At 41.9% G+C, this 21,635-nt stretch overlaps 1 protein-coding gene across 6 annotated transcripts in view; it reads left to right on the top strand.

Moving 5' to 3' along the window:
• The window catches only part of phf21ab (PHD finger protein 21Ab), a 39,353-nt gene that overhangs the window by 11,308 nt on the left and 6,410 nt on the right, over positions 1-21,635 (top strand). For 4 of the 6 annotated variants that reach the window (XM_036125515.1, XM_036125508.1, XM_036125524.1 and 1 more), the window contains exons 5-14: positions 524-556; positions 629-694; positions 5,421-5,573; positions 6,602-6,832; positions 12,568-12,666; positions 13,558-13,905; positions 15,559-15,669; positions 16,646-16,697; positions 16,776-16,855; positions 17,925-17,985. In XM_036125515.1, coding sequence (XP_035981408.1) covers positions 524-556; positions 629-694; positions 5,421-5,573; positions 6,602-6,832; positions 12,568-12,666; positions 13,558-13,905; positions 15,559-15,669; positions 16,646-16,697; positions 16,776-16,855; positions 17,925-17,985 — 1,234 coding nt within the window. The remainder of the gene's footprint in view (positions 1-523; positions 557-628; positions 695-5,420; positions 5,574-6,601; positions 6,833-12,567; positions 12,667-13,557; positions 13,906-15,558; positions 15,670-16,645; positions 16,698-16,775; positions 16,856-17,924; positions 17,986-21,635) is intronic. The other 2 variants (XM_036125511.1, XM_036125519.1) reach the window with 2 other exon arrangements.

Here is a 21,635-nt window from a genome sequence, read left to right as displayed (position 1 = left end):
TTTTACCGCAGAGCTGAAAACCGTGTCCATGCTAAACTAACGATGCAGTAGCTCTGATCTGCTGTCCACACCGCCTTAAGTCAAAGTGTGCAATAAAAGTTCTTCCACGGAGCCTGTTGACTGACAGTCTGTGGGTTTTTCTACCTATTCATATCTTTATGCAGTAAAAAAACAATCCATCATCTATAGCCGCTTATCCATGCAGGGTTCTGGTGCCTACCTCCTGCGGTCACTGGGTGAGAGACGGGGTTCACCCTGGACTGGTCACCAAAACATGACAGGATTATCAATCATCCGTCACATCCAAACAAATACCCCAAATTCACCTAAAACTGCACAGAATAGATGCATGGAACGTGACAGTCGGCTATAAAATAGTTTCATCCGCTGTTGTTTTAATCAAAGTAGAATAAAAGGAATCTCTGCTTCAGTCGTCACCCCCCACTTGTAGTTGCCACCTGCTACCAGTTCGTGTCACTGTGACTCAACTGCCTCTGACCCTGTTTATCTTCTTCGTCTGCAGAAACTGGTGGCTCAGATGAAGCAGGACCCGCAGGTAAGCCCCACAAATCTCTGCCACAGAATACGATCCGGTTGTGCTCAGACTAACGCACCTGTTTCGTGTCAGAATGCAGATCTGAAGAAGCAGCTCCACGAACTCCAAGCAAAGATCACAGCGCTCAGCGAGAAGCAGGTGCGCCCCCCTGTGGTCCCTGTGTGTGTCTGTTTCTTTAGTTTCCACTTCCTGGTGATGAAATCCCTTAAATTGTAGGTTTAAATGATCTTCCCTGAGTGGAAAGCAATAAATCTACTTGCATATTTGACTTTTTTTTTTTTTATGGCTGTGATTTCTAAAACTGCCGTTTGAGGCGTTTTAAAAGTACAGATAAAACATGGATTTCAGTTATGTATGGTGAGTTCAAGATGGCATTGTAAAAAAAAAAAAAATGAATACTGATAAATAATAATTATATTACTTAGAGAGTCAGAACATCACACTAATTGCTCTTTTCCATTGGCGTCTACTGGGCTCATCGTGGTTTGGGTCGTATTTCCTTACAACTAGGTGCCACATGTGGGTGGGGTCGTCGTAGCGAGGTCACACGGCGTGTTCGGATGCGGCGAAAACGCAACGCTACAATGGAGGACAGGGTAGCAATGTTGGACGTTGCTACTCAGGCTTTATAGCTTCTTGTTAGTACATAGAATATAGTCAGATGCAGTTGTAAGTTTTTACAAATGGCGGGTCTGATTCTTGTGGGAGAGTCACAGGAGTGACGGAGCCAGTGATGCAAGCCCCTGGCCAATCAGTGACTGATCGTCTTCTGAGGTCAGATCGCTTTGAACACCAGTGAAGAAGGCACTAAAAAGCAGCTGGTACCATTGAGCCGTAAATGAGGGAAAGCCCTAATAACCGGCCATAACATGCCGACATCATAGCAATGAGAAGGGAGCATTAAAGGTCACGAAGACTACATTCACATTGCAGGTCTTAATGCTCAATTCCGTTTTTTTTTTTTTTTTTGGTGAAATCTGATTTTTTTTTTTTTTTTTTTTTTTTTTTTTTTTTTTAATTTGCGTTATTGTTCACATTTCCAAATATATGCGACTTGTATGTGATCTGTGTGAACTGAATGCGTTCAACCTAAGTGTCCCACATGTGCACTCGAGGACGCGATGACGTCACACGTAGCAAGCGTCCTCAGTATTTGCGGAAGTAAACATGGATTATAATGCTGGCGCGCATTTTGGGGTCATTAATTTATTTTCTAACCAGAGCTTTCTCTCCATTGACTGCTCTCCTCATTGTAGTCCGCTATGGGTGTCGTCTTTCTTCCCGCTTCTGCATAGCAGGACGCAGAATAGTGACGTTTGTCGAGTATCGGTGACGTACAGGTCGGATAAATGTGACCTGGCCGTACAGACACAGGTCGCATTTGAAAAGATCAGATACGTATCGGATTCAGGACCACATATCAAAGTGGCCTGGGTCCGATCTGTGTCGTTCAGACTGTTATAAAAAGATCAGATACAGGTTGCATATGGGCAAAAAAATTGGAATTTGGTCACTTCAGGCTGCAGTGTGAACGTAGCCTAAGTCGGCCCAAATGGCAGTGATTGGTCAGTTTTGGTCCTGCTCTCACCCCCCTCTGTCCCTCGAGTTCTATTGGTTGTCCCACATGCCAGTCATTCTCACGCACTCTTCTAATGCCAATGTCCTCGTTCCTTGTTAGTTTCTGCTTGCTGGTTGCACACTTCTAGTGTTTATGTATCTGGTTAGCTTAGCGGTTAGCTTCGGTGTTAGCCGTTCATTGTAGCTCCGCTGCTCTCACTGTAGACTTTGAACATGGCTGAGATTCACAAGAAGCAAACCATGTTCATGTTTAAGAGAAGAAGAGGAAGGTCTCAGTAGAAAAAAATAAGACCAGAGTGAATTTGGGAGATTTTTTTTTTTCACTTGATCCCCCTGAGGAGCCTAAGAGCAGGTAAGACGGTCTTGCGCAGTTATTCAAAAATGGATTTGGGGAAACTCACAGAAAAATGGCCGACCCAAGCTTTAACGGTCCCATTAGTGTGATCGTTCTGACTACAGATTAAAAGCCTGTTACTTCCTATACTTACTATAAGATGGTTAACCTACGGATTCCTCCCAGTATCCGGCTTTTCTCATGCTGGAGACACAGACTTTAGACTTCATTCTGAAATCGTTTTAGAGGTTAGAAACCCGATGTCTTCAGTTTGAAAGGAGACCTGATTAAATTTACGTTGCTCTGGGAGTTTCGGTCTGATTTATTTCTTTTTCCCTCTTTCTTGCTATTTTCAGACATTTCTGTCAATTTGCGGGTTACTGTCCGTCGCCTAGCAGCTCGGTTCTGTCTCTCTGTGGTGGATTTACATTTCTCTTGGCTTAGATTATTACATTTTTCAGTTAGTTTTATGCTTCCTGGTCGCTCCTGCTGGGTCTTTGCTGTAGTTTATTTAATCCTTCTTTGTCTCTCTGGTTCTTTTAGGCGTTTCTTTGTTGCCTTTTATAATAATATCTGTCATGATGTAAATGAGCTGCAGCAGTTGTCATTGGAGATGGACTTTTCTTTAGAAAGGGCCGTTTGTTTTTTTCTTGTGCTTCAGGATCTTCTGAAGACTCTTTGTTGTTGGTTGCAGATCTATTTTTAACAACTTTTAGAGTGTTTCTATTTCCGTCGGCTCCCTGCAGGTTGATTGTATTTGCTCTGCTCTGGGATGAGGGGTGGACTCTGAGAGGAGGGCGAGGTGAAACGCCGGGCGTAGCTGGAATATCTGCACATTACAGACAGACGCAGTAGGAACCTGAGATGGAGATGTGATGGGTAGATGGTTGGATTACGGCGATCTGACAAGCAAAGCTGCTTTGATCTGACGTCTTACTTGATCGTTATCAGCTTCTGTGGGTCAAAGTTGTTGTCTTGATTAAACTTCTTCTAATGAAGACGAATAATTCATAAATCATAATGGACAATCAGAGAGAAAGATGGCCAGAAACCGGCACTGACTTTCTCCAAAGCTTCTGTCAGGGTTTAAACATTTGATCCGGTCAGACTAATTCACTGCAAAAAGCTGATATTAAGTAACATTTTCTTAAAATTAGTATATTTTTCCTTGATTTGAGCAGCTAAATAAGACTATTTGCCAATGGAATGAGAATTTCTACCCCTAAAATAAGATAATTAGACATCCTGCACTTAAAATAAGATGATGGAGATGAATAGTTCTCATTTTAAGTGCAAAAATCTTATTCCATTGGCAAATAGTCGGATTTACCACCTCAAATCAATGAAAAACACACTAATTTCAAGAGGATTTTACCTACTTTGAGTTCTCTTTTTGCAGTGTAGGGCAGCTGAGCACATTGTCCCCCTTTATCTGACTGAATCAGACGTTTCAGATTTTAAACTCCTCTGGTGTCACACTTCCTGGTTCTGCGTCTGGTGTTGAGCTCCTCCCCTGATTGGCTGGAAGACGAGACTTTCAGGTTTCTGGTGTGACGCTCCAAGTTTCAAAGCGAGGTCTCTGTGAAAGTGTCCGTGATCCGGGTTGAAGTGGTCATTTTGACCCGGGGGGGTCGGTCTGCTCTCTGAAACGAGAGTCGGAGTCTCTGCTGTTTCCTTCTGTCAGACCTTTGATCGGCTGTCGCTGCATTTAGTTTCTGCTTGAGAGTCGGCTGTTGCTGAGCAACAGATGGGGCTCGTCCTCCGTCCGTGTGAGTTTCCACGTGACCCGCTGTTTCTGTGCTGCTGACCCAGTACCCCCAATTCTTCCTCTGATATTTGCTTTCTTCCATCCCCGCTTCTCCACTTTGTCTTTTCGCCTTCTTCTCTTTCTAAGGGCGTAAGGAGACGCACAAGGTTCCTCCGCAGTCTTGAATTTGATTTCAATATTTTCAAAGTCTAGATGTGTGTGGGAGAAGAAATTGTGTGTGTGTAAAAATTATTTGTTACATTAGACTTTATTCCCCATCCTGTTGTCTAAAACTTTTTCCTGCCTTCTATGATTGTTTCTTTTTTCTTTGTGCCCTTCCCATCTTTTGTTCCTTCCTTCCGTCCTTCTGTGAATCATTTCTGTCCTTTTTGTCATTCCTTCTCTGAATCCTTTTTGCTTTTTCTTTCTAGAAATGTACTATGTTGTTGTTTTTGTTGATTTTAAATCACCACAAAGAACTGACAACTCTTCAATTGAATAGAAGAATCTGTTTCGATATGAACCCTTGATCAATGGCAGCAGGAGGCCTGGTGATGAAAGCAGCCTTTTTGATCATGATTATTGATCCCATAACACTTGACAGCAGCAAAAAAAAAAAATGGATAAAATTATCGGTACACAGATTATTTGATGATTCTATTAAAGCAACAGTACGCAGTAACGTTTTCAGCATTGATTTAAAGGAGCCAACTGGTTCAGGAACAGCTTGGGCTTTCAGGGAATTGGGTCCAGAACTGAGGAGTTCTGATATCTGAGACCTGTGAGTAAAGAGGCTTCATAGGCCAACAAGAAGATTTAGAAATCTCTCTTTTTCTGAGGAGGAAGCTAGAAAGGGGAGATTTAAGGTCTGGTTTAACATAATCCAGTTTCCTGGTGTTGGTCATTATTTTTTTTTTTTAAATTGTAGACGCTTTTCTAATATTTCAAGTTCTGCAATAGTTCCCTGATAAAGTGTTTGTTTGCCATGTTTATGCAGGAACTTGAATATCATATTTCACTGGGAAGGAAAAAAAGAGAAATATTCTGTTATTGATGAGGAACCAAAAATATGTGACTTAAACTATTGTTTAACAGAAAAGTACTCATGAATACCTGTAAGGCTGTTTAACCTGTATGTATCTATTGCATTTTAACAAGTTTATACTTTCATGCGTTGTTTTTTTTTCCCTTTCGTTTTCCATCAGAAAAAGGTGGTGGAGCAGCTGAGGAAGGAGCTGCTGGTGAAGCAGGAACCAGAGGCCAAGCTGCAGCTGCAGGTCCAAGCTGCTCCAATAGGGGGCGACCTGAAGCCGACCAACCTGCTGCAGAGCCAGCAGCTGCCTGGGGGGCTGCAGCAGGTGGGTGACCCTGGCATAGACATTATATGTATATTATATACGTAGACGCGTCATTGGGCGGGTTCTGCCTATGCTGCGATGCGTCAGAGCGTCCGCCATCTTAAATGTGTCAAATCTGCAGTTACTCAGTCACTTAAACAGTATCAGAGGGACTTTAATCTCTGAATATACTTTGTATTCGTAGTATTTTAGTTTTTGTAATATTACAAATTTATTTTCGTATCCCTTTAGCTTCATTCTTAATTTATTCTCCTAAAGAATAAAACTATTTAAAATAATCTAACCTGGCCCTATTACTCCAGGAGTGAAATAATTCTGCAAACTGGTCTATTCTGGAAATGTTCCCTCTTAATTCTCATAATACGACGTTTTTCTCATAACATTATCACTTTTGTGTTTTTTATTTATTTATTTTTTATTTTTACTTTATTGACCTAGGACTATTTTTTCCTCATATTATTAATTTTACCTCTTTAATACTCACCCAAAAAGTCTGTTCCTAAAGGTTCGCATGTGACACGGTTTTATGAAATAATGAAGACAACAATGTTTACATTTAACAAATTGATCCTTATATTCATAAATATAAATATATATATATATATATATAGATATATATATATATAGATATATATATATATATATATATATATATATATATATATATATATATATATAATATAAAATCTTGTATCTGCCTTCTATATATATATAAATAAATAAAATCTTGTATCTGCCTTCTATATATATGTAGAAGGCAGATATAAGTAGTGAAATCAGCCAGAATACATTTCCATGCAGCACAGGAATGACGCATCTTTTCTGATTCACGTTCACAATAACAGAACTCAACTTTTTTTCTGCCACATACAATATGGCGGTGACGTTGACGTGCGAACCTGCGCCCTATGACGCGTCTACGTATATGATGTCTGTGGACCCTGGTCCCTGTAGTCGCGTTCGGTGTTTCCTGCGGCGCCGTTCTCCGTGTTAAACCGTCTCTCCTGGGTTAAATTCTTCCCGTACAGACGTTGACGGTCACGCCGGTCCTCACCGCGAAGACGCTGCTGCTCAAAGCCGCCGCCACGCCCGCCCTGCCCGGCGCCATCCTGTCGCAGCGCCCGCCCACCGTCGCTATGGTAACCACAGCTATCACCAAATCGGACTCGCAGAGCGTCCCCATCAACCTGCAGGTGGCCAGCAGGCTGACCGGTCAGAGCTCGGAGCCCGTGCGGCTGGTCTCCAAGAACGCCGTGGTGGTAAGTTAACCGCGGGTGTGACCCTGAGTGCAGTTGTTGGTGGCGTGAGCCTGAGGACAGCATCGAGCTGCCCGTAGACGCTTCCAGACCCCAGATGAGCTTACAATGTCTCTGCTGTGGTGTGAGTGGTGGCTTTTTGGCAGCTGCCAGTGACCTCAGTTTTTTTTTTTTATATTTCTGATGCATCAGCTTTACTAAAAACTGACTTTCTGCTCTGAGTGCAGGCCCAAATACAAATTAAAAATACAGATACAAATCTGAAAAGTGTGGCATGCATTCGTGTTCAGCCCAATTTCCTGTAATACCACAAAAAAATAACAGTTCAAACAGCCTCACTGCAAAAACAGAACTAGAAACAAGTAAAATGCTCTTTAAAATTGGTGTATTGGCCTTGATTTGAGCAGCTAAATAAGATAATTTGCCAATGGAATAAGATTTTTTTGCACTTAAAATAGGAACAATTCATCTCAATCATGTTATTTTAAGTGCATTTTAGCTAATTATCTTATTTTAGGGGTCAAAATACTCATTCCATTGGCAGATAATCTTATTTACCTGCTCAAATCAAGGATAAATACACTAACTTTAGGAACATTTTACTTATTTTTAGATCCAGCTGGTCTGTGAAGGCCTCAAGGGTGGGGGGGGGGGGTGGTTGTTGGAGGACATGAACGAACAAGAAGACCAAGGAACACAGTAGACGGGTCAGGGAGAAAGCTGTGGAGACGTTTACGTCAGAGTTGAGTTATAAAACAATATAATGAAGAGTGAATGCTGCTTGTCAAGACTTGATGCAATCTACAGCAGCGGTGTCAAACTTATTTCTTACACTTTGGCATCATGAAGTCATTAAACGGGCCGGTTGCACCTGTATAGATAATACTATTGATTTCATAATTTCATTCCAGTTTGCATAAAAATGTAAAAGACTTCACAGTAACATATAAGTAGCACCCTTAGGCCCATTTTAAACAGTTTATCTGCAAAACAAAAGTCGATATTGGGGTGAATTACCCTTTAAACTCTCATCATTCTGCATTAATGTTTCTCTTTTTGGACATTTCTGGGTTGTTTTAATGTGTTGTGGGAAAACTGACATGTGATCTGCTGGGTTTCCTCAGATAGGAAACTTTATTTTGACGGATTTGTCTGTATGATCTGATTGAATTTGACTTTGTAAAGTGCCTTGAGATGACGTGTTGTGAATTGGCGCTATATAAATAAAATGTAACTGAAATTCAAACTTTGAGCACCTTACAGAGCCCTGCTAAGTCCATCGTGTTAAAACTGAAAGATGCTGACACAACTGCAGCTCTGGTGGGAGGACTTCTCCACAAATCTAGCCTTAGTGAAGACGTGGCAAGAAGACAACCTTGATTGAGAGAAAGCCACAAGAGGCCATGTTTTCAGTTTCTAGGAAGCAACATGACCCTGAACACACCATCCCTCCTGTGGTTTATGGTGAATGCAGCATCACGCTGTGGAGTTTGGGTTAGGGGTTAGATGGGAAGGGCAAAGTTGGAAGAAAGTTTTATATTTGGCTGAATGGCCCAGTCAAAGCCAAGAACTAAATCAAACGACAAATCTGAAAATCCAAAAGCGACGTGAAAGTTGATGTTCAGATGTTCTCCATTAAATGTGGCTGAACTTAAGGAACACTGGAAAGGGAGAAGGGGGGAGGAGATGAGTGTCTAGAATGTTTTAAGCCTTCCAAAGTCAAGTATAGGCATATATATGACAAAATAGTGCCATTTGCCCTACAGAGTATTCAACTGTTATGAAGTATTAGTTGTTTTCTGGGACCATTTTTTCTAACCCATGATGCCGCTTCTCCCCATGTGGGGTCGCCCTTGAGCCGCTGCAGCGTGGTAACTAAAAAAGCAGCAGATTAAGAGCTAAAAGAGCCGCTTCATCTCAACTTTGAGCAGAAATTGTTGCACTCTGCCTCACATCACCGCTCGTTGGAGTTGTTTACTGGGCGGGGGCGACGAGGTCATGGTAGGTACTTCCAGGAGGAGGCGGGTAATGACCGTTCTACGTAGATCTGTGATGGCCGCTCGTTTTCCAGGATGGGGAGGGACTGCTTTTAAAAAACCTGAATTCACGAGGATGACTCAGACATGCAGCAACGATGAAGGAATAGCTTCATAACATACTTAAAAGCTTAAAAAAAGTGAATTTGGGTGATGTAGGCCTTCTAAAGCTATAGTTCCTGTTCAGAAACACTTTTTGTCATAGTGGGTGAAATCATCCATCCATCCTGACAGTAGTCAACGTATTATGTATTCAGAAAAAAAGGTTAAACAAATTAGATCTCTGTGAGAGCTGCAGGCCTGTAACAACTCTGACCAATCCCTGCTGTTCGGTCCGAATGGCAGGGATTGGTCAGAGTTTTGGTCCTGCTTTCATTCCCTTCGAGTTCTGGGAATTCGCCTCATCTATTGGTCGTCCCACATGCCAATTATTCTGACGCACACACGTAACGCCGGTGTCCGTGCTCGTTCCTGGTTAGTTTCCGCTTGCTGGCTGCGCATTTGCACTTCTAATGTATCCGGTTAGCTTAGCAGTTAGCTTAGCGGTTAGCTTAGCGGTTAGCTTCGGTGTTAGCCGTTCTTTGTAGCTCGGCTGCTCTCACCGCAGACTTTGAACATCCAGAGTGGATTTTAAAGATTTTTTTTTTTTCACATGATCCCCCTGAGGAGCAGAAGAGCAGGTAAGACGGTCTTGCGTATGCGCAGTTATTCAAGAAGGGAGTTGAGGAAACTTCTGGAAAAATCGGCGACTATACCTTTAAATCTGGTAGCGCAGAGCCCAAAAGACTTCTACCAAATATAGGCTTGGGGTCTTTAAATGCAAATGCACGCCATAGTTTTTGTATGATTATCAGTTAGTGGAAGCCGGATAATGCCAAAAGCTTTAGATGTTACTATAAAGGGGTTCCCGCGGATCCTTAAAAAGTCTTAAAAGGCATTGAATTCTGTAATATAAAACTAAGGCCTTAATTGGCATTAAAATGTCTTAAATCAGTCTTTCTTAGGTCTTTAAATTGTTACCAGGTCATAAATAGGATTTTATTTTTGTAATCCTTACCAAACACAATTATATTTTTTTAATTTACCAAACGGCTCAACGTAACCATTATTGGTTCCGTCCCGATAGCGGAACCAATAAAAACTGTTGCGGCCGGACCATAGCTGCGAAAAAGAGTTGCCACTGGTTATGTTGTGGTTTTTAAAACTGATTTATAGTTTATTTTAGTAGGGAACAAAACAAAGTTTGTGAATTCAGTTCAGTAGCTGTTAAAAATATCTGTTATTTGTGTGTTTTTTAGCTTTCTTCCTAAATGGAATGTTTTTCAAAATTTCAAACTGATCTACTGGTCCAGAAAGTAATGGTTTATGTTAAAATAAACATTTGCCGGAAGTTTTCGCAACCTGGTTTTTCTTGTTTATCGTGAAGTTGGTCTTAACTTTTTTTATTTCAAGTGGCATTAAAAAGTCTTGAATTTAACTTGCCTTATGCTGTAGGAACCCTGTATAAACTTCTTGAGGGTAAGGATGAAGGGGAATAATGGCTATAAGGACTGTTTTAGGCAGAAAGGAGACAACAATGGTTTGGTTAGACCACCTGGACCTTCAGCTTCTCCTCTGGTTTGCCCCCATGACTCAGTCCTGTACCTCACTGGGCAGTCGCCCCGCGTCGAATGTTCGGAGTTCAGTTCTGTTTTAAAAGGTGGGGGTTTCCTCAGGGTAAAACCTGTGGCTGTGCTGTAAGTGGTTTTCTTAAAAGGAAAAAACACCAAACCGGTTATTTCCGCTGTCGCCTTCTCAATTCTCTGTCCTTGTTTGCATGACACACCCCGAGGTGAAAAACATCAGCCCAGTCAAGGCAGTGGGCACCTGCGTTTGCTGCTGCCGCACACTTGAGCACCAGAGGACAGCTGCTCTGCACATTGTTTCCCAGCCCAAAATGTAGGGGAATTTTCCATTACGCTTAACTCTGTCCTTTTCCTAGAACTTAAAACCCCTTAGGGGTACATTTTTTGTTTTCAGAACGTCACCATTTGAAAACAAAATAACTCTCTAACGCCACTGGCCCAACATAGCCACCAGTTTCTTTTCTTTTGATTGACACCTTTCTTTGACTAACGGTGCCCACCAATGGTCTCTCCAGATCAGCCAATATCCGCCGTGTGTCGTCTCGTGTGAGACGAGTCCCACCTACTATCATGCTTAGACGTCTGGCCAATCAGCGCTTATGCTGGCTCTGACGCTCCGGCTGTCTAGCCAGTGAAATTCCTCTCCTAGCATTACTCTACATGTGGACCCGAACTTGAAACCGCCGGGTGCGTGGTCCGATCTTCTAGTAAACGCTAAATGAATTGGTAATTAAACAAAACTGAATGCTAAGCTAATCGCTAACCTTAAAAACCTGTAGGACCGCAACGCCTACTGTTCAAACTTCAACTCGCTACGGAGGCACGAAACGGAGCTGCTCTTATGTCCCGCCGTGGCAGAGCTGCTGACGTCAGTTTCTCCAAATGACATCACAAAAACTTTTGAACCAATAGCAATGCAGATTTGAAATTCAATGCAAGACACCCGTTGAACCCTAGGAGGGCGCCACACTGACAGTTTTAGATACAAACAAATATGCAGTAAATTGTGAAAAATAATCACCAGGATATGTAGGCAGCACTATAAGTCAGTTTATTAGAAGAAAAAAAAAGTTTTGAGGGGTGAGTTACCCTTTGAATATTAAGTGTTACATTTTCCAAAGACAAAGCTTCTGCAGGTGCTCCAAAGGGTTGGAGAACTGCATCTACTTTAATTCTGCGTTTTTAGCACTGAGCTATATTATACACTGAAGTGCTAATCACTGTCTGTTTGAAGGAGTCGCTTTGAAGCCACCAGCCGCCATATTGGTACTCCCTATTTTCCCCCAGTAACTAGGGAATATGTGCGCTACAGCATAGAATAACGAGGATTTTCTCATGTTCAGGGGGGGCTTAAGACTTTTAAAATGTCAAATGCCATATACTTTTATGTTATGTTCTAAAACTATCAAGTACTGAGAAAGTCATGTGCTGAAATATTTAGCATTTGATTCATATAAATATATATGTTTAACATTTATAAATATAAAAATAACAATATACATATATATATATATATATATATATATATATATATATATATATATATAATATGAATAACATGTAAAATATTTCAGCACCTAATTTCCTAGTAGTTGATAGTGTTAGTACATCCACTGACTGTAGAATTACCTGTGAAACGTTTTCACACAGCCAGAAAACTGCTTTTTGTTGCAACCAAATCCTGTGGGATTCTGTGAGAGTAGGGAGTAGCAAGATGGCGGCCAGTGACTTCAGTTTTTCGGCAAAATCAGCACTCCAGTGTATAATATAGCTCAGTGGATTTTAGCTGTTTTGTGAAATCATGTTCTACTTTGTGTCGATTTTTCACATAAAACTCCAATAAATGCATTAAAGTTTGTTGTTTTACCGTTAAAAGGATAGGAAACAGGCAGTTTCTGACATGAGTCCTGGTTTAGTTTCGCACGGCGCGGACGCTTCTCGCGCGTCGTGCAGAAACAGTCGAGCTGAAAGCTCGGTGGTGGACAGACGGCAGCGGACGTGTCGGTCGGGTTGATCAGCGCGCAGCTGTGTGGTTGTCAGGTCCACCGTCCCACAATCTGCTGTGGTTTTGTCTCAGCTGCAGGCCGCCACCACCGCCTCGTCCGCCCAGCCAATCAAAGTTCCTCAGTTTGTCGCTCCTCCTAGACTGACGCCTCGGCCCACCTTTCAGCCACAGGTGCGTCCCAGAAGCCCCGCCTCCACACCCTGACCTCCCCCCCCTCCTCCTCCTCCTCCCCCCTCAGACAAGTGTGTGTGGCCCTACCTCAGGTGACGTGCTCGCTCACCAGCAGAGGGCAGCAAAGCAAACACTCCTGCCTTGCTCCGTGGCACTAAAACATTGTTTTCTCTGTGCCGCCTCATCCCTTTTTCCTCGTGTTGTGCTTCTTTTGGTTTTTTCCGACCGACCCGTGAACAGGTGGACGGGGAGGCGCCGTGCCTCCCTCTGACTCTGTGTGCGTGAGTGTGTGTCGACCTTATCGTGGTGAAGGTTTGTTCCCCCCCCACCACCCCGCAGCTTCTTGGTATTTTCAGTTTCTGGCTGTCTTGTGTGTTTTTTAAACCCTGGAAGGAGATCTTGGCAGATGCTGGAGCTGAGTAACGCCTCAGGGAGCCGCCACGCCCCCCTGCTGGTTGCAGCCTGAACTGCAGAAACCAGTGGGGTGTCACAATTCCTACACATTTACCCTGTGATGGAAACACGCAGCACTATCTGGCTTTAGTGATTTGGCCTTGAACATTTCTGTTGCTATGGTCATGTGACACATAAACAGCTGGAGACATGAAGGATGCACAACTTGAAAGCTTTTATGTCACAAACTGGGAATTGAACTCTGCCGGGTAGGTTGAGCAGTTCAGAATGGCGACCAGAGGAAGCGCTGACTGTGGAGTACAGGAACAATCAGTCGTTCCTCTCAGGTCGACTCCTGGGAGCCTCTGGAGGTTGATTTTTTTTTTTTTTTTTAGGTCCGTCAGTGGTGCTCAGTCTGACGGAGATCTCCGAGCCGTTACCCAGCCCTGTCTGGTTTTTAGCTCTGCCGTTTTCTGATTGGTTCTCTGTCACCAACAGGTCAGACCGAGGCTGGCCACGCCCACCAACGTCCCCATCGCCCCGGCCCCGCCGCCGCCCATGATGGCAGCGCCCCAGCTGCTCCAGAGGCCCGTCATGTTGGCCACCAAGCTGGCCACCTCGCTGCCCTCGGCCGCTCCTATCCACCAGGTCCGCATCGTCAACGGGCAGCCGTGTGGCAAGACGGGCGGCGCCCCTCTGACTGGCATCGTCATCACCACGCCCGTCGCTGCCACACCCACACGGCTGGCGAGTCCCGCCCAGGCGCTAACCAACCCGGCCCCTCTCCCTGCTCCCCCGGCTCCAGCGCCGCCCATCCAGATCAGCAGCCTGATCCCTGAGCCCAAGGTAAGAACAATTTAGTCTGGCCCAGTGGCTAAATGCATTATGATTATTCAAAAAAAACAGTGTCCTGTCTGGCAATGTGGCAATGAGAATTGTTGTCTTAATGCCAAAAAGAGCTCATCAGATTTGACTTTCACAAGTGGAGCAGTACTGCTTTTGCCATAGTGCTCCGCTTGATTTATGAATGTGAATAGTTTTATTATGATTCATGCGGGGAATGATATGGACACTACAATGGGAAAGTAGGAGAGGAAAATGAAGAAGAAGAAGAACAAAAGAAAAGGTGAAAGAGGAGATAAAAGGAAGAGAATGATAAAACAATTATTGAAAAAAACATGTACTTCGTTTTAATTGAAAATCTGCAGTTCCTATATTGTCCACGAGGGGCGCTGTGTTTTAATTAGCAGATGGTAGCACTGATCTTCAGATGTGGAAAATTTATTTTAAATAATTTCTTAATTTTTATCTGTTTGATGTATTTTGTCATGCAGGACAGTGTTTTTAAGTTCCAAAAAATGTGAATAAATGTTTTTCAACATTGTACAATCACTGTGATCAGTTCTTATGTATGATGCACTTAAGTAAATGTTTAACTGAGTAAAAATATTGTTGAAATTGCACATACTTTAATTAAAACGCTGAGGTTATTCATAATATATTGTGTAAAATACTGAGTACCATCTGGACTCCACCTGCTACTTTAGGAGTATCAGAGTACTAATTTATTACTCTCAGATTACAACCAGCCCAGTTACTTCCTAATTACTACATGGATTCAGGCTGTAGGGATGGATATCGTTAAGGATTTATCCATACTACCACTCTTAACGATACTTCTTATCGATCCGTTTTTTTTTAATCAAACAAAAGGGTATAAAACAAACAAATTATGATCACAGACTGGTTTATTCTTTTAAGCATTTGGAACAAAAGCAAACAACATAAAAGTACAACATATTTTTATAGAAATGGAGTAATAACAAACATTATATAACTAACTTTATATATACAAAAAGGCTAAAACACTATCTTGAAAAAAATGTATGCTGTACGAGAGAGAAATATCTACATTGATAAAACAAAAAAATGTAAAACAATGTAAATATGCTCAAAACAAAAAATAACTCTATAAAATAATTTAAAGTATTAAATAATATTTAGCTGAACCCAAACTACATTTATAATTTTTTTTATATTATCAACTTTAACCAAAAGAGGCACCCACAGTGGATGAGCTGAATAAATGAGGCTGAGTGTGAATCAGTCACAGGGAGGGATTCACATAAGTACCATATAAATTACCGTTACACGTTAAAGATTTATAATATTTTTACATCCTGTCAGAGCCTGTCAGAGCTTTCAAAGTCTCAGACAGAAACAAATCGCTCAATCCATTGCTTGTCACTTTAGAAAAATAAAAAAAGTTACTAGAGCGTCTGAAAAGTCGGTTAATAGTTGGCAGCAGTGGACATGTGAGAGCAGAACGTTCCCATCAGTCCCCTCTGCGTGTTTCTTAAGGTGGAGAAGATCGGTAAAACAATGTTATTTGGGTTGTAGTCCCCCTGAAAATGTTATTACGACCTTAAAAGTACCGTTAAGTACTCTTCACACCTCAATCTGCTGGCATCACCTTCCTCCTTCTCCTCTTCCTCCCAGCAGACTGTTAAACTGGAAGCATCGGAACCGAAAGCTGTGGTCAGCCTGCCGTCCTCCTCCACCCCGCCGCTGTCTCCACCCCCCAGACCCAAAAAGGAGGAGAACCCAGAGGTGAGACCAGCAGAACATGAATGAAATCTTTATATTGAGCTCTGTTTTGTTCGGGTGGTTTAGTTTCTGCTAGATAATAAAAAGCGGCGCCTTCATCACCAGTGTTTTTTAAATATTAGAGCTTAACGGTAGGGCTGAACAATTAATCGCATTTTCAATATAATCGCGATTTAAAATAACGCAATTTCCAAATCGCAGAGGTCTGCAATTTTTGGCTATGTAACAATTAGGGAATCAGACACGTCCTTTAGGTGTCAGTAAAATGTTTAAAGTGGGTTTGCCTCCACATGGAAGAGAAGACAGTTGCAGCAGTGAGATAATCTAATTTTATTACTTGTTTTAGAGTTTGTATAATCATACAAAGCATTAAGTTCTGGTCAATCAGTTTAATACATAGACTTGCTTGTTGGTTGCACTTTAAGTTCAACAAGGACTGATGTCCAATTAAATTAAAAGCTGTTCTCTTGAATAATATTCTGATTAATAGAAACATTAAAAGTTCTTGTTTTAAATAGTCCTTGTTTACAAAGATCTTTATTTAGAGCCCATTTTTGTTGCTTGTGGTTAATGCGGAGAAAAGTCAAAATTGCAATTTTGATTGAAATATATTGTAGGCAGAACGCAATCATAACTGCTCTGAGTTTAGATGCTGCGGGTCTTTTAGCAACTAATCCACATGGCGAGGAAAAAAATTGATTTGTTGTTTGTATATATTTTGAAACGCATGATAAATTAAACTGGAAAAAAAATCGCATTAAATCGCAATATTAAGAAAAAAAATCGCAATTAGATTATTTTCCAAAATCGTTCAGCCCTACTTAACGGTGTTTATTACCGTCGTAGCGCTCCTTAAATTCAGGACTCAACGCGCTCCGCTAGTTTAGGTTCTGTTTACCTGTGAATGTTGCTGTTTTTAAACTATAAGCTATAAGCTAAGCTCCTCTGCGCTGCTGGAAACCTGCTCTTCCTCTTGCAGAAACTGGCGTTCATGGTGTCTCTGGGCCTCGTCACACACGACCACCTGGAAGGTGAGCGACGCGCCGATCGGCTGCAGGTCAGAAAGCCGCTGTTTCCCGCTCTGACACTCCTGCTTTCTGTCCGCTCAGAGATCCAAAGCAAACGGCAGGAGAGGAAGAGGAGAACGACAGCAAACCCAGTGTACAGCGGAGCCGTGTTCGAGCCGGAGGTAACGTCTGAGATTTAATGCGATAGGTCCTTTTATCAGCCCCCATATGAGCTTCATCGACAGGCCAGAAACCCTGGGCTGACTTGGAGAATCAGTAGCAGCTTCAGAGATTAGCTTTGTTAGCATTGACCTTAGGGCTTAGCATAAAAATCGATACAAAGATTAGCATCAATGTTTTTAAAAACTATTTAATATCGATATTCTTGCTTTCAATATCGATATACCTAGGGGGCGTTATTACAGCACGCCATTACTGTTCACAGCGAGGATTTTAGAAGCGCCTTCGTCCCTAAAATCAGATGTTTCGGTACATTTTTGGTTTCTGTGATACGTTAAATGCATTGAACCAAACGCTTTATTTTCCTGTTAATAAAAAGAACATAAACATAATATTTGGCTGGTTTTGTTGATGGAATGACTCTGAGCACTAATCTGAAAGTAATATTAGAGTCAAATCTAATCAAGCTAAGCTTTGTATGGAGAACCGTGTCATATCGGCTCTTTTTATTATTATTATTCCTTTATTTAACCAGGAAAAGTCCCATTGAGATTAACAATCTCTTTTTCAAGGGAGTCCTGGCCAAGATAGCGGCAAAAGATTACATTACAATTTACATTACAGTTTACAATAACATCTATCTAAATTAGAATTTCATAAAACAGTTACAAACCATAGATCTCATTTCCAAACTTTTGAGCAATCGTTTAAAATGTCCGATCGGAATCAAATCCTTCAACTTCCAGTCTTTCTGAAGATTGTTCCATGCTGTGGGGGCAGAGTACTGAAAAGCTGTCTTTCCAGCTTCAGTGCGGATATTAGGTACAGACAGAAGCAGAGACTCTTGAGAACGTAGAGAATACAGTCCAGCCGCTCTTGGTTGAATGTACTCACAGAGGTATGAGGGGATCCTAGATGATACCCAGCACTAGTTGACCTGCAGAATCTGAGTTTAGTTTCAAACATGCAGCCTGCAAGTCATAATGGGTAAAATCTAATTTCTGTTAAAGATGTTTAATTATATATATATTTTTTTATTCTATTATTAATCCAGTTGTTCTTTCGTTTCAGAGGAAAAAGAGCGCAGTGAGTTACCTGAACAGCCCTCTGCACCAGGGAACCCGGAAGAGAGGTCTGTATGAAACCCGGAGTCTGACTTTCAGTCCGATTCTGTTGAAGTTTGTAGAGAATCGATTGGTGTCGGCAGGCTGAGCTGCTCCTTTGATAACACGCTGCACAACTCCTCCTCCTCCTCCTCCTCCTCTTCTCAGCTGCTTCCTGTCGCTTCCCGTCGCTGATTTCTGCTCGTTTGTCAGAGCGCCTCCATGAACCGCCTCAGCGAACTCGGGCTGCGGACTCTTTGTGAGCCGCAGACGGTGAAGAACAACGCTCGGTTGAATCGAGCATGTTCACCTGGCAGATGCGCGTCCGAAGGAAGCAGAGGACCTGCTTACATAAATCTGATTTAAGCTCCCCTCAGAAAGTAGTTATTTAAAAATACAAATTAACAAAAACTCTGCAAATAGAACCTCTAAGCTCAGTCTTCAGATATACTAGGGCTGGGCGATATGGATTAAAAAAATAAATCTCAGATTTTATCATACCAAATCCGATTAATCGATTTTTTTTTTTTTTTTCCTCCATTTTGTTTCATAAAAAGAAATTAAAGAAATTATTTTAAAACCTTGCTTTTATGTCAAGCATTTGGTCAGGAAGTTGACCTGAATTTAAAGTGCAACTAAAAAGCTGTGAAACAGGCTTGTAAAACAAGATGGAAGCTGTGCCAGTATAAACAATGAAAATATAACAAAACATTTGCTGCTAGTGGTATTACTCATTGAGCTAAAAAATAGTTTTCACTGCACTTGTGAACTTCAAACTAAGTTAAAAAAATAAAGTAAATAAGTAAATGAAGTACCTCGTATTATGGTAAAAAAAAGTTTCTACTTAATATTTTGACAATACATTTGCCTAAACATATATTCAGCATCACATGCTGTTCTCTTCATGGAAACCCAATGATTGTATTGGCAAAATAAAATCCAGATTTTCCAAAAATGAAATCTTAAAGAATTGTAAATTCAAATTAATCGATTAAATCGATTTATCGCCCAGCCCTAAGATATACCCCAAAAAACTGGAAGCGGTGGAGGATGTGGACCCGGCTGCACCCTCCACCACCCGTCAGCGTGTGGATGCTTCAAAGCAGATTTAGAAAACAAACATCTGAGTGAACAGGATCATGGCTTCCAAGTTATGTTCCTCAATATGCTAATGGAAAGCACAGCCTCAGGCTACCTCATATATTTACTGAGAGCAAAGATCAGACTTTACTCTGTGTCGAAAAGCTGAAAGTCTGGAACGTCTTACTGAAATCAACAATGTCTCTCCATTAAAAGCTCTTCCCTTCAGTTTCCCAGCAGCCAACACAGCTGAGCTACGGCGCTCTTTCCCCCACATGGGAGCTAAACCCCTTCCTTAAGGAGAACGCCACACACACATTTACAGATGTCCAGGGCGCCTGGTGGCTTTTAATGCTCTGGACGGGGGAATCTCTCTGGGCGCGGTCTTGCATGATGTGCTGCAGCACCGCCGGCATAACGTTGGCGTGTTGAGGTTTGACGCTGGGGCAGAAGGCCAGCGTTATTATTATTATTATTATTATTATTGTTATTATTTGTAAGCCACTCGTCACGGATAAAACGCCGTCACCGTAACAAACCAGCACAAGCTTGCTGCGGACGTTTTAAAAACATTCAGGAAGTCTACCTCCGTCGCTCTGGAGGCGCTGATGGAAATCTGGCTGGATATGCAGTTGGAAACGGGTGAAACTGAAAATGGTAAATCTTGAAACTAAACTTAGAGCGTTAAAGGTGCATAGCCATGTTATTTATTTATTTTATTTTTTTTATATATACGTCAGTTGCTAACTCTGGTTGCATACAAAGTTTTTATGAAAGATTATCACATCCTGATGGCCTATTCGTTGTTATTTTGGTGTTTTATGTTTTGTTTTTGCTCAGTTTGTTAGTAAATAAAGGTTTTCGTGTTTTTTTTTACAATTTTAACGGAAGTACGTACTGCGCATGCGCAGCAGGGAATAAAACAAGGAAGCGGCTAACGGCTATTGGCATCTCCCAGTCAAACAATGAAGAATGAGCCAAGATCCGGTGGAAAAAAGTGGGGAAAAAATATGATTCAAAGATGGAAAATACTGGTATGTCTCTGTAAAATACAATCTGAATGTTGGTGTTCATTGAAGCAGACGCTAAACCTGCCGAGGCTCAGATGTGACACAGAGTTGACTGACGTTAGTAAATGTTCTGATATGAGGCTCTTAAAGTTGCTCTAGATCATTTTATTTAATTAATAACGGTTGATCAACCTACTGCTTTACTGTGAGGTGTTGCAGAGGGTCAGACTCGGTCCAGCATTATTTAATATTGTTTTATTAATTAAGCAAACCGGCATTATGATACTTCTGCGATACTGTCACTAGATGGCGCCACATCTGTTTATATCTGCTAATTGCGCCCGGTGCTGGTGCTATTTTTATCCATAAAAAGGACCATCAAAACATTATCAGGATGGAGGCTTGGTGTATATAACCTTATTCTATCATGATCAAGCAGTTTTTGGTCTTTTTTTTTATAATCATATAACGTGGCTATGTACCTTTTAAGCAGCTTATGAAGGTCGTCCCGTTTGTGTCTGCATATTTGGGAATAAAAAACACATGTCAGCCCTGCTCTGACTCAGCGTTAACGTTTCGTGTTATTCGACTCTAAGGAGCGTAGAGATGTAAACTGATAGTTCCTGCTGGAGCGGCTCGCTGTGGTGGGTTCAGGCCGGTTTCTGGAGCTCTTTGATAAACATCCATAAATCCAGTTTAACCTTTTAACAGGAATGCTTCCCGGGATCCGTAGGAAGTACTAATTTTTGTGTAATTTGAATAATAATAAGAGACAAGTTGTGTGTTGCTGTGTGTGAGCTGTAACACGACTAACAGGCAGCTGCCGGTGCAACACCTCACTGGTCTTTAGCTTGGTGCATGAACGGGTTTAATTGGAGGCGTTTAAACGTTAATAAACGGGTGAATTTCATCCTTTTAGCTTAGAGGCGGACGCTAACGCACATTTAAATGAAGACCTGCTTGATGGGGAAGTGAGGCGACAGTCAGACCGATGACCGGTCTGCTCTCCTGCAGCCTCATCCTGGGTGTATTTACTTCACTTCCTGTTTGTCTTTTAACTTCCAGCCTCTCCGGGTTGTTGCTGGACATGTCTCCATTTTACTTACCGGTCAATTAGAAACGAGACAGGTTATTGAGATCTAACCAGAGACCCGTCTGTCAGAGGGTTTCTTCTGCTGGCCTTCAAGGTATTCTGCTGAGGAATGCAATTCAAGGCTTTAAATGATGGAAAAACTGAAAAAAAAACACAGAGGAGCAGAGAGGTTGGGAGATGTTGGCGCCGCCATCACCAGATTAAAGGTGTGAAACGTGGATCTGCTCCATCTACGATGGCTTTAAAGCCAGAGACGGTGACTAGGTTATCAGTCGGGCTTCGTTTCCACACAGAAAGTTTCCCAAAGTTACATCTTGTCTCTGTGGTTCTGTCACCTGTTGATGAACGAGGGTTCTTGATGCAGAACCTTCTGAGGGAATCGGAGATCTCGACTGTCCATGTTAGGCTTTCTCCATGACGCTTTTCTTCCCCCAACCTCGTTTTTATAGGGTTTAATATTTTTTAGTGTTGCACCGATGCCATTTTTTGGACCTGA

This window comes from Fundulus heteroclitus, chromosome 2 (genome assembly GCF_011125445.2).
Source record: "Fundulus heteroclitus isolate FHET01 chromosome 2, MU-UCD_Fhet_4.1, whole genome shotgun sequence".
NCBI lineage: Eukaryota > Metazoa > Chordata > Actinopteri > Cyprinodontiformes > Fundulidae > Fundulus > Fundulus heteroclitus.
This window is presented reverse-complemented; position numbering and strand designations above follow the sequence as displayed.